At 38.9% G+C, this 17,603-nt stretch overlaps 1 protein-coding gene across 2 annotated transcripts in view; it reads right to left on the bottom strand.

Moving 5' to 3' along the window:
- Positions 1–17,603, bottom strand: part of FNDC3A (fibronectin type III domain containing 3A) — a 117,564-nt gene that overhangs the window by 97,893 nt on the left and 2,068 nt on the right. The window contains exons 1-2 of one of the 2 annotated variants that reach the window (XM_065678258.1): positions 12,437–12,455; positions 2,219–2,347 (exon numbers count right to left, since the gene is read on the bottom strand). In XM_065678258.1, the coding sequence (XP_065534330.1) occupies positions 2,219–2,320 (102 nt within the window). In that variant the 5' untranslated portion in view covers positions 2,321–2,347; positions 12,437–12,455. Of the gene's footprint in view, positions 1–2,218; positions 2,348–12,436; positions 12,456–17,603 lie in introns of those variants that run through there. The other variant, XM_065678257.1, reaches the window with a different exon arrangement.

The raw sequence follows: 17,603 nt of genomic DNA, 5'->3' as shown, positions 1-17,603 counted from the left end.
CAAAAATCATGAAGGGACTGGAGCATCTCACCTGTGAAGAGAGGCTGAGAGATCTGGGACTGTTCAGACTAGAGATGTACCAGGAGAGATCAGTGTACATGAATACCTGAAGGTGGAGGACTAACCAAAACTGAACTAGACTGGTACCCAGTGAACAAACAAAAGGCCGCAGACACAAACAAATACAGAAATTTCACTAAAATGTAAGAAATTATTTCACTGTGAGGGTGGGTTAAATATTGAGCAACAAGCTACAAGAGAGGCTGCTGAGACCCTTATCCTCGGACATACACAAAACAGACATGGTCCTGGGTGAGCTGCTCCAGCTGAACCTTCTTTGAGTCAGGGAAAGCTAGACTGCATCATCTATGGAGATCCCTTCCAACCTCAAGGGTTCTGTGATGCATCCACAAGAATTTTCAAACAACAACAGTAAAAGGAAAGAATACTCACAATTGGATAAAGAAACACCAGTGGTATGTTTAATTTATGTAGGCATGCTTTTTTTGTTTGTTTGTTTGTTTGCAAGGCTTTAAAATAGAACATTTCAAGGCAGAACATGTAAGGAAACAAAAGCAGTTCTCCTCTTGCATATTACACTTCACTACTTCTAAATGTCAGTATTTGAAACAAGAATTAGAAACAAAAGCAAGTTTGGGTATTGTTTTTTGTCCTTATCCCTGGAATGTTAAATCCGTTTTAATAAATGTATGGATGCATCAGCTCTTTCTCTGTATTTAAGCTTTCCCTATATTGTGACGATCTCTCTGCAGTCCAAACCTTATGAATTGTTGCAATCCATTCTCCAGACTCATTTTAGAGGTCTTGTATGTATTTTTACTTGTCCTGGGTTCAGCAGTAGCAGTCATTTTTCTCCTTCATAGTAGCTGGTGCAGTGCTGTGGTTTTGCCTTTCAGCCTGGGAACAGTGCTGATAACACCAGTGGTTTTAGTTGCTGCTCAGTAATGTTAACTCTGACCAAGGACTTTCTGAGTCTTATGCTCTGCCAGGGAGGAGGGGAAGCTGGGAGGAAGCAGAGACAGGACACCTGACCCAAACTAACCAAAGAGGTATTCCATACCACAGCACGTCATGCCCAGTATAGAAAGTGGGGGCAGTTACCCAGAAGGTCTAAATCACTGCTCAGGTCGGGCTGGGTATCGGTTGGTGGGTGGTGAGTGGTTGTATTCTCTTCCCTTGTTATTTCCCTTATCATTATTATTATTGGTGGTAGCAGTAGTGGTTTTGTGTTATACCTTAGTTATTGGACTGTTCTTATCTCAACCCGTGCGAGTTACATTCTTTCAATTCTAATGCCCCATCCCTCCAGGAGCAGGGGGAGAAAGGTGGGGAGTGAGAGAGCAGCTGTGTGGTTCTGGGTTGCCAGCTGGGCTTAAACCATGACATAACTCCATAAATTAATTCCTTTTTATGATAAATAATTATTTCTTCTGCATAAAGACCAAACATGGGAATGACAGACTGTAAGGGACTTCCCTAGACCACCAAGTTCAGTCTTGATCACAGGCAGTGCACTCTCAATCACTCAATACTTCAAAACACTTAACTGTGGAAGCTTATCTAGGGGTTAAAACATTCTTCCTAGTTTAAAGTTATGGAGAATGCATACATTTTTGCCAACACTTCTTCCTAACTGGAGCTGACCTTTCTCAAGTGTTCTGAAACCACAGCCATAAGTTTTTCTGTTACCTTGACTGTTTTCTGTCGAAGAAATATAAAAATAAATCAAAAATTGAAGGTGGGTCCAAGCAGACACCAACATATAAAAGCAAGTCCCACCATTCAGAATACTGAGTTGTAAGTATATGTCAGTATAGAGGCCATAGAGTTGTTAGCACATGTTGTGCCTGTGCTAGTAAGACCTACCACAGAGGAAGATTTAGTAACCTTAAAATGGTTCTGTACCAATGTGAATATATAGCTTCCAAATTAAGACTCAAGCATGGATAGACAACTTGATAGCTGTTTGGTTCCATCCTTCTATTAAGACATTCTTTCACAAGACAGGTTTTCTGCTTCATACTCCTTACAAATCTCTTCCTGCACCAGTTCTACCTTCACCTCAATCCCTAAAACAGATCCATGACCAAAGCTGCACAAAACATATTCCAGATGAAGGATTACTACCTTTTACACTGTTAATATGTCAATGACGCTGTTGGAAGAAGAAGAAAAAAAGATACTGAAGTTTCCTTACCTGTTGTGCTCCATCCCCGCTTACAATAGGGGAAGTTAGAAGAGGGATTTCACTACTTAAAATCGAAGTGGTATCCAGTAACGGTGGATGTTCTGCCATCATTGATGGTACACTAATTCACAAGATCACCTGCAAAGAAAAATTACTCAAATGGTTAAACTATATAAATATTTCTGAATAATTACCTACTAAAAACAGCCCCACTTTTTAAGGAAAAAAAAAAAAAATTCTTAGACACCTTTAGAAAATGTCTTTCCACAACATTCCAGCAATCATGTAAACCCGAAGATGTGTTTTGCCAGCTAGTCTAAGACTTATTTACACAGAGGGTGGTTTAGACCCCCTCTAGCGGCTTAACTTCAGATGAAGCTACATCACAGCCTTGGAGCTAACAAACTTGTACCTTTTAACTTGGATTATAAACCAAGATTTTGCCTAAATTTCACTGACACTGCTGACAAAATACCTACTGGGAAAAGGGGAAAATAAAAGAAGCAGTTTCCTTACATATACAGTGTTGTTCTTTATAGGAAATTACGAAAAAAACCCCAAGATCTATGAACAGGGATACTGTTTCTTTTTACTTTTTTTTTTTCTTTTTTTTAATTCCCAACCCACTTTTTTCACTAGTATAAAAAAGGAGACATTTATTTAAGGAACAACTAGTTACTAGGGAATGTCCAAGTGAGACAAATGAATAAAAAGATGCTATATTTCTTTAGTTTCAAAATAAATTTTACCCAGAATTAAAGCTGTGTCATTTGTGTCATTTTTATAACCAGTGGCCCTCTAACAGCTTTATCCAGCAGCTAAACTTGGGGGGGGGAGGTAACGCCTGAACACAAAATCATAATCCTCATAACTCTATTATGGAAAAGCCCTTGCTAGCACACACTGTAAAGTTACACGAAACCTGATGACTAGAAAAAAAAGCCACACAGGTAAGAGGCCCATGAAAGCAGTAATCCACTTCAACTCTGACAAGTGTCAAGTAACAGCGTAACAGAAAGCAGGATTCAGCCAAGCGCTCCTTTCAATTGCATAAAACACATTACTTATGACTTGTTAATGATATTTTGCGTATTAGTGCTATACAAAGACTGGATGGAAGAATTAAGACTAGAAAAGCTGGTGGTAACCATTTTTCCATGCTGGAAACATGCACTGCGAGTCTAGTAAGCTGCTTTTGAAATTGTATTTCATTTTGTTACTAAAAAAAAATAAAAATAAATCTCTAAGTTTACTGCCTTAGTGTACTAGTCTTGCCTTCATCCCAGCTCCACTCAAAGAACTTGGATTTTAAAATAAAAAAATTAGATCAACAAGAACTGAGAAATTGATATTTCTTAAGAAAACAAAGACAGATGGAAAGAATTCACTAGAGGTGACTTGTACATTCAGAATTCCCACAAGTTAATCAGATTTTGCATCTGAAAACTGCTTAACGTCAAACATGGACATAAAGATTAAGCTGAGAATAGCTTGTACACTATTTCTAAAGCTGAACTGCCTCTCTTAACAAGTACTTAAAGTAGCCTGATGAAAATAGGTAAGTACATTTTTGAAATTGCACAGCCAGACAGTCTGTAAAGTTACAGGTTTTTAAAGTTTTGCTTTGATGTCATGTGGCTAATGAAACTCTCTGCAAACGTGTAAACTTCTAACACAGATGTACTGTCTACTCATAAACAAATGCTTTTACTGTAGCACGTAACCTACTTTAAATGAAGAGATATTTGATAAAATTCTAGGAGTGATAAAATCAACTTAATGATGCTGACTTCAATACCAAGTTCTAGAGATGATATTGGATTAACTTGAAGAGCTGCTGTTACAGCTGACTACTCAGAAGCATTCTCTAAAACTATCTTCATCCCACCCAGTTGACTGCTTTTACCTGTTTGTCATTGTACATCTGCTGTGGGTTGAAACCTGTATTACAGTGCTGTCAGTACAAGACGACTGGGGGAGAATAAAAGTTTCACGTTTTCTAAAAAATGCATTAACAAAGTACTATAAGCCTCTAGAGTACAGGTCTACATATACAGTATGATTTAGCTATTCCCACAGTGAAGGCTGTCCTATGAAGCTGTTAACTTGGGAAAAAAAGCATTCTGAAATTATTTTAGAGGTTTCATTTACTTTCCCAGTATACTCTGCAAAGATTAAAGTAGGGGAAAAAATTCCTCTAGGTTAAAAGACTTTAAACCTAATTGTGATTACTTAAGAATTCATCACCACTTACACCTGCTTAGCCAGACTAATTAGTCTCCCAAGCAAAGAGGGCAGAGTTTTATATTCCTCCCTTACTTTAAAAGCTTTCTCACTCATCAAAAAGTCCTCCAGGCTACAGTCAGTCCGCACCACTTCTGCAGGTGGCAAAGGGCTGATGAAAGTTACTTGGATCATCTTGCAAGCTAGCAAGTTTGATGGTAAGCTTCCCAGGATACGATCCAATGACTGTTTAATGTAAAATGAACGCACATCCTGGAAGCAGAGCTTAGAATCAAGGCATCATTCCTTCTATGACAGCTACAGCCCGGCTTGCTCTTCCACCATCTCTTCATCTTACAGCTCCAAATATTTTGCGCTCCTATCTAAAGTGGCAGAGACACAAAGGTAATTCCAATACTTCAAGCTATAATACAACAAATTCCCATAATAATCTAGCTTGAATTTCCACAGGTTTAAATTGAAACCAGCTTGTTATTCCCAAGCCACCATGCTAATGACTAGTCTCTTATATAGGAAAGCGCTAACCTCCTTTATCACACACAATAACTTTTGACTGAATTCATAACTTATAATGCACTCAGTGCTACCATCATTCATTAGGCATAAATCAAAACACATCTATCAAATTGGATACCAGTGAGAATTAAACATAACCCAAACTGACTAAAATAGAATTGTCATGACAACTTGTTCAGCCCTTCCAAGACTGAAACAGCTCTGGACATACCCAGCATTTAGTCACAGGTTCACTCATTCACAGGATCATTTAGGTTGGAAAAGACCTTTAAGATCATCAAGCCCAAAGGTTAACCTGGCACTGCCAAGTCCACCACTAAACCATATCATTGAGTGCCACATCTACATGTCTTTTAAATGCCTCTAGGGATGGTGACTCGACCAATTCCTTGCACAGCCTGTTCCAATGCCTGACAAACCTTTTGGTGTTTTTTTTTTTTTCCAATATCCAATCTACACCTCCCTGGTGCAACTCGTTATCTGCTAGAAGATACCAACATCCACCTTGCTGCAATTTCCTTTCAGGCAGTTGTAGAGAGTGGTAAGGTCCCTCCTGAACCATCTCTTCTCCAGACTAAACAACCCCAGTTCCCTCAGCTATTCCTCATCAGGCTTATTCTCTAGACCTTTCACCAGCTTCATTGCCCTTCTCTGGGCCCACTCCAGCACCCTAACGTCTTTCTTGGAGTCAGGGGCCCAGAACTAACATAGTATCCGAGCTGCGGCTTCACCAATGCCAGAGGGATGATCACTGCGCCGGTCCTGCTGGCTACACTATTTCTGATACAGGCCAGGATGCCGTCAGCCTTCTTGGCCACCTTGGCATACTGCCGGCTCATGTTCAGCCAGCTGTTGACCAATAGCTCCAGGTCCTCTTTCATGAAGCAGCTTTCCATTCTCTCACACAGGTGTTTAATGATTAGATTTGTATGAAAATTAGGTTCCCACAGGCACCTAAGTGTTCGGGTGAATAGTTCACTCTTGGCACACAGCCTTCATGCCTTAACTGGGACATGGCTAACTTCCACATTTGGATCCAAAATGTCTGATTCATTCTGGAGAGAAAGCACACTGCTCATCGATAAAACCTGACAGAAGGTACTAGGTAGCATCTTATTCCTGACACCCTCTACAACAATAACAAAACTGCTACGTGTCTGACTGTGTCATCAATCTAGAGGAAAAAATAAATCAGTGCTTTCTTGACAATACAATATTAAATTTCTCTGCAATGCCACTGAACTAGTATTGAAGTGTAAAGGTATAAACTTCACACCAATGTGGGTCTATGCTACACGTACCACCAAAAGCCTTTTCTCTGTCAGCAGTCAAAGGCAGCAATCTATACAAGTCAGTGCCCATAATTTGATCAGACAGTACAATGTGGTATGTCCACCAGTTGCAGGTGCCTTTTCTTTTTAGCTTTGAGGACAAATACAGACAGAAAGGAATTTGAAAAGGGAGAAGTACTGTGTGGCAAAAAGAGAAGTCAGCTAAAATGGACAAAAGGCTGGCATCAAAATAAGCAAAAATGCTCAATAAACATGCCACTGTATCACACTTGACAAGGATATAAAATGGGCACAGACAGAGCTTTTAAATCAGCAGACCCAGACAGCTTGCATTCAAACCTTTCTGGAAGAAGAGATCTACCTAGATCTTTAAAACAGACTTGCAAATAACTTGAGTCCTGGGAAACTCTCAGACTTCTGAAAGAAAACCTAAGTCTTGCATTAAATACTCTATTGTAAATGAGCGAATGGGACAATCTAGGCCTGCTAGTAAATAGCGATCTGAGACCAAATAAAAGGCAACAGTTGACACTGGATGCTATTTGTAACGAATTAAAAGACAAGTATGATTGATGGAAGAAAAGCTTATCCAATTAACTTGATGCGAATCTTCCGGTGGCAGATAGTGCTGACAAAGGTACAAATAAGAGAACTGGAAAAAACAATCCTAAACCTTATTTGGAATTATATAACATTTCTCATCAACAAAAATACAGAACAGATATTACATGGATTAAAGCTGGACAGACAACCCTTAAATATTAATAGGGAATACAGAGTTGCTGAGCATGTGAATCTCCAATAGGAAGGGATGGTATCAGTTCTCGGCTTCTCATTCCAGAACATGTTTTAGCTCTTGAAGGGGGAAGAGAGGGTGTGTGTGGGGGGTGAGAGAGACAGAAAAAAGGAAGTCAGAAGGAAGTCCGGAAATGACAAACAATGACAGCGATAAGAGACCAAGTCATTTTACTCCACTAAAATGACATGAATAGCTTAAAAAGCTAGGCATAACAAAAGGGTTTAATAAAGGTAAAGCTATTCTTTCCAAAACAATTGTCTCCAATTTGCTGATGTACAGTAGATAGCTGTTTAAAAGAGTAGTACGAGAGACTACAACTTCTTGAAAATATTGTTCCATATTGAAAATAGTAAAAGCAAAGTATGTGCATAGAATATCAGCCTTACTCAACACAAAACTGCTCTGGATGAAGAAGAAAAGCAACCTGCATTTGGACAACAGGTCAGGCTCCTCCTGCAGAGCCACTACAAACAATTCACTAGCTTATTGTCAGATTTCTGCACCACTGAAAACTAACGGATGCAGCAGCCTTCAGAAGGGGTAAAATAACATGTGGGATAAATCTAAGGATTTACGTAAAGCCAACTCACTGCACAATTCTTGTGAACACACTAAAAAGGACCAGACAAGGAAAATGACACATTAGTTGAACACATAGGAAATACACTGTTGCTAAGCACAGAAACAGCTGAGAAGTGTTTTTCTACTGGTGGCACATTAAAGGCATGGTTATTTAGAAATCTACACTGACTCACACACAGCAACTGCATGAACAGCTATCTCATTTCTTGCCTTGTTACTGAACATACTGAACTAGTAGTAGACATTCAAAGTGTAATTCGGGATTGTTAACTCAAGCTGTCACTGTTCTTTCAGAATCTGCATTGAGACTGTCCTAGGATGCAAGAAAAATGTAAGGTCTCCTGGGATTTCAACCAAGTTGCATAGGTTAATGTTTTATATGTGACTTGGGTACCAAACTACCTATTCCCCACTACCCCCAGCTGAACTGCTATTCATTTTCCTTACCATATGGATTTGAAAAGACGTTGAAAGATTTTTCTGAAAGCTATCAAAACTGAAACAAATTGAAGGCATCTAAATTTACTGGATATGACTTGTTTAGAGACTGTGGGGCTTACGCCTGAGGAACCACTAAAGAATGGATTACACCAACAAGCCAAAAGGCTAACTGCTGTTAAGGCTTAATGACTGAGCTCCACTCAATAGTTCAGTAAGCAAGTTTGCCTTCCTTACTATAATGACAATTAACTCAATCCTTAAATGTCTTCAGATTTGGTCCTTTACTGTTTCTGTGGCATTACACTCACGTTCTAAAGTCATATACAACTCTGCTTTTTACTCAGTCAATTGTTCATTAAGGGTTAAGAAATATTGTAAGGCTGAGATCATTGGACAGTGTGTTTCCTCTGCATGTACAAAGGATCAGCTTTTCCATCTCCAAGAGACTAGCAGATCTTAACAACAGTCTCTGATGAACTCATCAGCATTAAATCAGCTGGATAACCAAGGCAAAACATGAGTCAGCAGCACGCATCCTTGTAGCGATGAAGGCTAACAGCATACTGGACTGCATTAGCAGAGAAGCACAACCAGTGGGCTGAGGGAAGCGATTACTCCCCTCTACTCAGCATTTATAAGGTGGCATCTGGAATACCACATCCTGATTTGCTCTTCCCAGCCACCTCTTCCTCCCCAGTATAAGAGAGATGCTACAAAGCCTGTTACTGAGCTTAGACCCATGAAAGACAAGGAGAAGCTAAGAGCACTGGAGCACGCAGGGGTCACTTACTGGCTGGATCCCAGTACACCTTGATGCTCGTCGAGACCCTTGAATCAAACTCTTCTTGAAGGCATGCAGCAGAAGTCCAAGAAGTGATGGACACATGCTAAACCACTTGAAATTTTGGCTGGCTAGGGCGGGGAGGAAAGACACTTTCACAATGAGAGTGGTGCAACTATGAGTAGTTGCATAGGCTGCCCTTAGAAGCTGCAAAAATCTCAGCTCTGTTGATCAGTAGTCTCCCAAGTGGGGTGCAGAAGACAATTCCTTGGGGTATGAGAAGAAAATAGTTTGTCTTTGATTTTTTCATCTTTATCTCATCCTTTTCTGTGCATGTTTTGTAATGTACATATTGTATTAGCACAATAGCATACACATATAATCTAAAAATGTACACATATCGGAGGTACACACTCAACATCTTTACTGATGGGATGCACGATCAACAAAGTTTGGAGGCCACTGCTGTAGAAAGTCAAAACCTGACTACGCAAGGTCCTGACAAAGGGCTGAAGAAGGCAATCTCCAAAGGCCCCTTCTGAGCAGAATATATCTATGAATATCAGAGTAAATAAAAAAAAAAAATCTATGAATTTCAGTCAATCAAAATATGACATGTAATGCCAAAGTTACATGAGTTTCAATACATCAGAACCCAAAGAGAGGACAGAAGTCTGAATATCTGAATTGAGAATCTGACAGCTTTTAAGAGCTCAGGAGACAAAGTAACAATGACAGTGCTTATCAAAACTTGAATTCCCAGGCTTAAGCTTCTAACTTTGGAAGACACACCCATAGCACTGGGGTATGTCCATAACAGAACCACTTCGTACTTTCTCCTGAGAAAAGGAAGAAAGCTGTATTAGAGGATAATACAAATTTAAAAGTATACTTGCATATTAAGCACACAACACAAATTTTTCATTTCAGTTGGGCTGTAGGCACTACTATGATCAATGAAATAATAGCTAGTTACAGTACTGCGCACAAAACCCCCCCAAACACTAAGGAAGACTCCTTTCCTCGAGATTCACTGCTTCTGGTTATCGAGTTTGATATAAAAAAAACCAATTAATTGCTTTTCCCACAACTGGAGGGCTTACAAGGCCACAGTCCACAGTGGCATCTCTGATGCATACAGGAGAAATTTGCATTGCTGCTTTTTCCTCAGTTTTTGTGATTTAGAGTGCATCTGCTCTACCTACCTATTACAATTGTATTTACAGCAACTTAATACTCTTTCACATCCTAGTTCTGCCAAATCTGGTGACCAACAGACACAAGCAGATTTATTATTACAGAGGGCATTTCACAAGAGCCTTGATTCTATACAGAAGAGGATGGAAGTTTAAGTGGGAACAAGACAAAAGTGCCTAACACAGAAAGGCACAGCATAAGGAACAGGCTCAGCAAAAGCAGTACTAAATGTTTCCAAACTGCATGTTGCTATTCTATAACAAGTGACAAAACCAGGACTACTTCATTATTTCTTTGTCAGCAGCTCAGTTTCACACATGCTTCAGCCAGTATCAAATTCCAGTTGCCAATCTGAGGTTGCCATATAATGACATATAATGGTTTCCCAGTGGGCTCAGTACAGCAGAGCAGGAGTCCACTCCTCCTTCACCCACGTTCTCCTGCAGTTACGCTCATCCAGGAACCACAAGCAAGGCTTACCCTCAGGTCCAGACAACTTCCAGTAAGAACAACAACAAGGTTTCTAGGTTTTGCCAAAGACTAAGGAATGAACTTACAGAACCAAAAAGATCATAAAACCACTGCCCAATCCTAATGCATGAAATGCTCTGATTTTCCCTTCTTCAACATGAAGACAGCAGGTGCTCTTAAAAAATAAATCTTCCAAACAGCTGAATTAATAAAGCCTTATTTTATTCAGATTAGAGCCTCACATCTGAATGACTCTTCTTTTCCAGATGCAAACTACTGCTGAAAACTTTTCCTGTGATTAAGACATTTATAAGTACTCACCATGCCCATTCTTTAGCTCTTACTGTGAGATGAATTTATTCTTTATTATTCCCTAGTCCTTAAAAGATGTCTCCTACCTCCAAATCTGAGACTTGTAAAAACTACTATCGTGATTCCTTCCAAATTTGCCATTCAGTTCCAAAGTCATCAGATAAGAGTGGGCAAATAAAAGTGCCCAAGACATACAAATATGTGAAAATGAGGAAAATTCTAGAAACAAAATACATGTCTAGAGTGAAAAGGAATTAACAAAGCATAGGCAACAGATGTTAGTTATATCACTGCACTACTGAAAAAAGCTCAGATAGTGATGTAGCTGGTAGAGAAATATATTAGAGTATAATAATTACCCAGAAATCCATAAGATTGCAGCTGAGCTATTAAAGTTACGAAGCATGCTGAAGAGTTTGGTATTTGTTTTTAAGAATCAGAATAGAACAAAATTATTTTAATTCTTTTCCCCATATATTTACCATTTTTTCTAGTCACACAGTTTTGTATGTGGCAACTACAGTATACAGGCTTTTCTTTTTTCAGTTCTGAACTTATTTCAATTAATATGCAATTTATTTTAAAAATGTGATTTGTTCCTCATAAAATATTTTCCTGTTTTAGAAAAGTGTTTCCTGGAAAACTTTTCCAAAAGAAAAGGAGTGTTTACTTCTTGTCAGAAGGAAGCTGCCCTGTGGAACATTCCTAATGCGCTAATTTAACAAACTCCTTTTAAGTGAAATTGAAATGGCTATTCCCTTCAGCCCCATTCATAATACCGAAATTGCAGATAGGAAATTATAAAGAAGTATAGTTTCATAAAGTAAATCAACAAAGTAAAAATCTGACATTCACTAGAACTACTACATCAAAACAGTTAAAAATTAAGATACACAAAATATTTTAATAAGTATTGGAACTCCCAATAGAAAAAAAAAAAAAAAGAATCTACAACCTCTACCATAAACATGGAAATACTTCAACTGCAGTTCTCTAGTTGTGTCACAGACACTCGCTAAATACAATTCTTCAAGAAATCTGAGAAACGCAATACATGCCTCTGTTCATACTATGTACCACTGGAAGGTGAACACTAGAAGTTGTGAAGTGAATACAGTACAGTGATAAAGAAAATACTGATGGATGAGCAAATGCAGGTTGCACTTGAACAGCCCAAATGGGTACTGCATCTAAATCACTCCCAATAGTTATTGCCTTGGCCAAAGCAAGAATGGCCAAGCCACATAATGGTAAACCTTAACATCGCATCAGGTAAGTCAGGTTACCCTCATACTCCAGGTTGAGAACACTGATGATTTAAGATCAGTTTCAAGTGCAGTTCATGCATTTGTGTCATGGGTACTATAACTTATATGAGACTGCATAATAGATAACTGGAAACACTCCAGCTGTTCAAGTTTAATGAATTTGTATTTACGAGCCAGCAGTTTTCTGAATCTGAGCCAAAGAGGCTAAGCTCTTACTAGGAGCTGATGTAGAAAACTAAACTTTTGAAGGAGAAGACAGCATAAAGAACTAGACACTGATAAATCAGTCATTCAGACAGGCATAATATGTTCATGGACACTTACCACCTCATCTTGTCCAGCACAACTGCTAAATTCTGGACTGTACATAACAAGACCATTGCAATGGAGACTACCTGAAAACACAACATTCTGGTTTTAAATGTTGTTACTATTACTAGACTCTTAAAAAAAACCCATCTGCAGTCCTTATCTGGATGACGTACATATAACTTGAAGTCACTGCATAAGAAGAATTCCGTACTTTCCAACTATTTGCCCCTCCCTCTTATACCTTCAAAGAAAAGAAGCCTGAACTGGTTCTGTAACTTTTAGGAAGTGCAATCATATCACAAATCAGAATTAATCTGTTCATTTTACCCAGAACTAACTTGATAGTGTGCATTTTAAAATCAATGATTAAATTGTCAGCACCTGGGTACAAACTTACACCTAGTCTTTAGAGGCTCATGAATATGGTTCACTGTTGCACATTGTTTGGGTGCTATACTACGGCCTCCTTTGTCTTACAGGAACAACTGCCTTTTTGGACACTCTTGGAATCATCCTCAAAAAGAAATTAAGACAGTGAACTTCATAGTCTATTTTTTGCACCACTTAAAGATCTCCAATGCAATTCCACTTTATTTATGCTATGTTAATCTAAACTATGGGGCTGTTTTGTTCTACACTCTTTTGTTACTCTCAAGAACTTCCTTAAGCTTTCCTAGTCTTGCTTTTATACCAGCTAAATTGGGTTCTTCAAGCTTCTGCCAGGACTGGATTTCCTTCAGTTTATTTTCTTAAAATCACTCGGGTTCAAAACCAGTTTGGCCTTTCCCAGTTAACCACTACTTTTGCCTTCATTTTTGCTTAAGAACATGCTTATTTTTTGAGAAAACAATCAAATTTAATGCCAAGAATCAAGCTACTTCCTCATTTGTTATCAACTCCCCCTTCTCTGAAGCTATGAGCAGCAAGGACATTTTGAAAATATTTTTTATAAGATTCCTTTAAGGCAAACTGAAATCATGAATACATTTTTATTAATGTGATGCAACTGGTCAGTGAGATAAATTTATTGCAGAGACAGCTGCCAGTGTTGGAGCTACAAGGAGTGCATGATTCAAGCAGAATGGGCAGCTTTTAAAGAACTCTTCTGAAAAAGCTTTTTCCTGCTCATTCTGAAAAACGGAAAACTATGCTGTCCAAACGCAAGATGACATAGGATCAATGAGGCTACACATCTAATAGCTTTTAGACTTTTTATCCACTGATCCTTTTTGGAAAACCTGCAGGTCTTTGCTCCCATAAGGAATAGGATAATAGCATAGAACATGACAAGTCAAGACAGGCTTATGGAAAATACTTCCTAAAACTAAAAATTCACCAGAAAAGAAGGTATCTGAGGCCTAACACACACATCTAGGAGATGTTCTTTCATCAAGACTTTAAACTGCTGTAAGTCAGTTCTGCTAAATCATTCTAGCAGCTTCTGCTCGCACCACTGCAAGCAACTGGTTAACAACACAGTGAATCATAGAATAGTTAGGGTTGGAAAGGACCTCAAGATCATCAGGTTCCAACCCCCCTGCCATGGGCAGGGACACCTCACAATAAACCATGCCACCCAAGGCTCGGTCCAGCATGGCCTTGAACACCACGAGGGATGGAGAATTCAGAACTTCCCTCGGCAACCCATTCCAGTGCCTCACCACCCTTACAGTAAAGAACTTTCTTCCTTATGTCCAAACTAAACTTCCCCTGTTGAAGTTTTAACCCATTACCCCTTGTCCTGTCACTACAGTCCCTGACGAAGAGTCCCTCCACAGCATCCTTACAGCCCCCCCTTCAGATACTGGAAGGCTGCTATGAGGTCTCCACGCAGCCTTCTCTTCTCCAGGCTGAACAGCCCCAACTTTCTCAGCCTAGCTTCATACGGGAGGTGCTCCAGTCCCCTCATCATCCTTGTGGCCCTCCTCTGGACTGGTTCCAACACTTCCATGTCTTCTTTATGTTGAGGACACCAGAACTGCACACAATACTCCAAGTGAGGTCTCACAAGAGCAGAGGGGCAGGATCACCTCCTTCGACCTGCTGGTCAAAACCAAATGACATTAAGAACTGAGCTTCATAGATCTAAACGCAACCAACATACAAAAACCCTGAAGCAAACACAAAAAGAACTGTCATGCAGAAGGTAAAGTTACCATCTGTGTGCAACGTATTTCTTTTCACTCCCAGCTACTGGATAAAGTTCCTATCTATCTACACCTGTCATAGGATAAATACTTTTGGACCTTGTTATTTTCCCTGTGGACAATTTCCCAGACTTGGATAAATAGTTTTTTTTCAAATCATGGACTGCATTGATTCAATTTTGTAAATTTTCATAGTTGTGAAACAGGTTTTTTGATGCTGTATTATAGAAGCCTGTATGTAGCCAGGAAGTAGAAGGACTTGTTTTAGTGCTTTTGGAAAGCAGAAGACATTTATCAGATCTTAGAAAATCACATACTTCTTTTTTACTAATGAATTATAAAGATGAGGTCTACTGGTTAAACTAGGGTTGAAAACTTGAGCTGGCAGAATGGAAAATATCTACATTTTGCCCAAGGTAATTAAATATATATATTTTTCATTAACTATAAACATACAACCCTTCCATTCCCTATAAATGAAGACGTTTTGCAGCATATCTTTTAATACGTCCAAAATGCGTCAGAACAATTCTGAAAACAAAGCAGGGGGTGTGTGTGTAGGTACACTATAGATGTATTCAGCACTCCTATTTTACTTCTGCAAACTGCTGTTGGGATGGTGTTTGGCTATCAAGATGCCAAACAGAAAGAGAGGGTACCAATGTTAACCTAGGTGATGTTTTGGGACGGTATGACCAGAAGAGGATCCACACATCCTGGAAAAGCAAAAACTTACAGGGAGATAAAAATATGAATTCAGTTAAGCAAACTGGTAGATACACAGGTAGGTCTGGTGAGACTCAGACCAACAAATAAGCTTTCACCATTTATGTCTAGGCAAGCACATCTGGAACCACATGCGGAAAGAGGGAAAAAGTATGTCAAGTCTAACTCACATTGGAAGGCGCTGTGAAGACACTGGCAACGAACATGGTGTTCAAGTTTTAATAAAGGGTTTAGAAAATGCAAGGATATTCTATTCCTGATGTACTAGAGCTGTAAAGAGAAAAGCATTCTAAACCAATACATCCACGAAGAATTGTAATACAGTCCTCTACACAACTGTGCCATCATAATGAATAACAACAGTTTCCACAGCACATACTCTAACCAAAACAGATTATTAATACAACCAAGAAAGGGTACATGACGTAGCAGGTGAGTATAAAAAGACTTCTCACTACACAGTGGAGTCCAGCACGAAAACAACAGCTAAAAAAACTATTACTGACAAAAGGGCATAGCAAATTCTATTTCCATTTAAATTTTGTTGAAGTCATGTATGACAGCTTAGCAAAAAAGTCTGAATATTTTCACTGGTTACAGGCTCAGCAGTATGTGAGCAGCTGGAACAGGACCAGATCTCTGCAAGGAAGACAGAACACCACCTTCGAAAATACTTGTTCTATCTGAAACTAATGTAACTTAATTGGAACAATTAAAGACGAAAACCTACAAGAAACATGTTATACGTGTTACAGACACTTTCTAAACATCCTTCTACTCATCAGCCCTACAAAATACAGATCTCAAGGTGACAATCCAAAATACTACTGAACACAAACAAAACCACTAAACTTTATGGACAGACATGTTTAAGAAAAAAGCTAACGGTGTTTTTCTACTGGCACCAAGTGAACATCAGCATTAAGAAAGCTCGAAGTTTACTGTACAGGAAAAGAACGAGCAAAAAACCAGTCATTTCTGTAGCTCAGGAAACATTGGCCCCACGAGCAAAATAAACATTGTTTGTGTTTGCTGAACAGAAAAAGCAGCAATGTACTTACTCTGAACTGTTATCGCTTTCCTGAGATACAGATGGTATCTTTTAGTTAAGCTAAAGAATTGACAGTCCAAGTCAAATCTATTTTTACTAGATCTGGTTCTACAGGAAAAGCGATGGCTCACAATTCAACTCATGCACTATAAACTGCAGCCAAGTTCAATTTTGCTACAAATTGCTTGGGAATTTCCCCAAGCCAACAGTCTTAAAGAAATGGGTGATAAAATATAGAACGGACAGATATATGCTATTGACAGATATAAAGAAGAGAATCCAATTCATATCTTAGATCACAGAAATGCACTGATGAAACACGACATGTTACCTGTAGACATTTTAGCAGAGATTGAACTAGAAATCCCATAACAATTGGAAGCTGGAGGTCAGAAAAAAGGTATAGAGTTGCTGTATGCTGAAGGAAGATAAGAATTCCTCAGATTTTAGGAGGCACTGACAACAAACATCAATAGCTGCAGACAACAATATTATCTGGGAAGCAGGCCTGCAGCTCCCCAAAACTGTCTTCTCCAGTTGTCTGTCTGAGAATGAGCAAGACTGTATCTCTGTCAGTTCACCCAACCCACCCCCCCAAAAAGTTGACTGGGCTAGGTTATAGAATCTGCCAATTTGACGAGATGTCAATAGACAAATCAGAACATGAGCACTTAACACCTTTTGAGCATTCAATATTTCTAGAGACCAACACATTTAGGATATCATAAACTATTTCAGAAGTCAGCTGCTGGCAAAAGCAAATTAGTGTATTGCCTAAAAGCATTTAGAAGTTGAAAATCATTTAAGTGGAAGTATTGACAAAGATGAAAAATTTTACCACTCCTGAAGTCACAGGGTTTTGCTTCTCAGTAAGTAAGTCCTAAGACAGAACACTGCTGAAGCATGTTCAGGTAAGTAGTTGAAGCTGCAATAATAATTATGAAGGATCTCTTCAAGATATCTTGAACCAAAGTGATTACCAGTGTAACACTGACTTAGCTGACGTAGGTCCAAATTCAAGTGAAATTAAATAGCCACAAGGCAAAGAATAACAAACAAAAGCATTGCAAGACCCATAGGACTCACAGACCAAAGCAAATGAGGTCTTAGTCTGAATCATAATTCAAATTTCTGCAATTCCATTACATTATTGCCTACAAAAATCAAAAGGCTTAAGTTTACAAATTAGTAAATACTCCAACTTGAAAAAGGTAGAAATGCTACTAACAGATTGGAATCAGGTAACTTCAGTGTT

The sequence above is a fragment of the Lathamus discolor genome, chromosome 4 (assembly GCF_037157495.1).
Source record: "Lathamus discolor isolate bLatDis1 chromosome 4, bLatDis1.hap1, whole genome shotgun sequence".
Taxonomy (NCBI): Eukaryota; Metazoa; Chordata; class Aves; order Psittaciformes; family Psittacidae; genus Lathamus; species Lathamus discolor.
The sequence above is the reverse complement of the archived record's forward strand: the minus strand, read 5'-3'. Positions and strand labels throughout refer to the sequence as shown.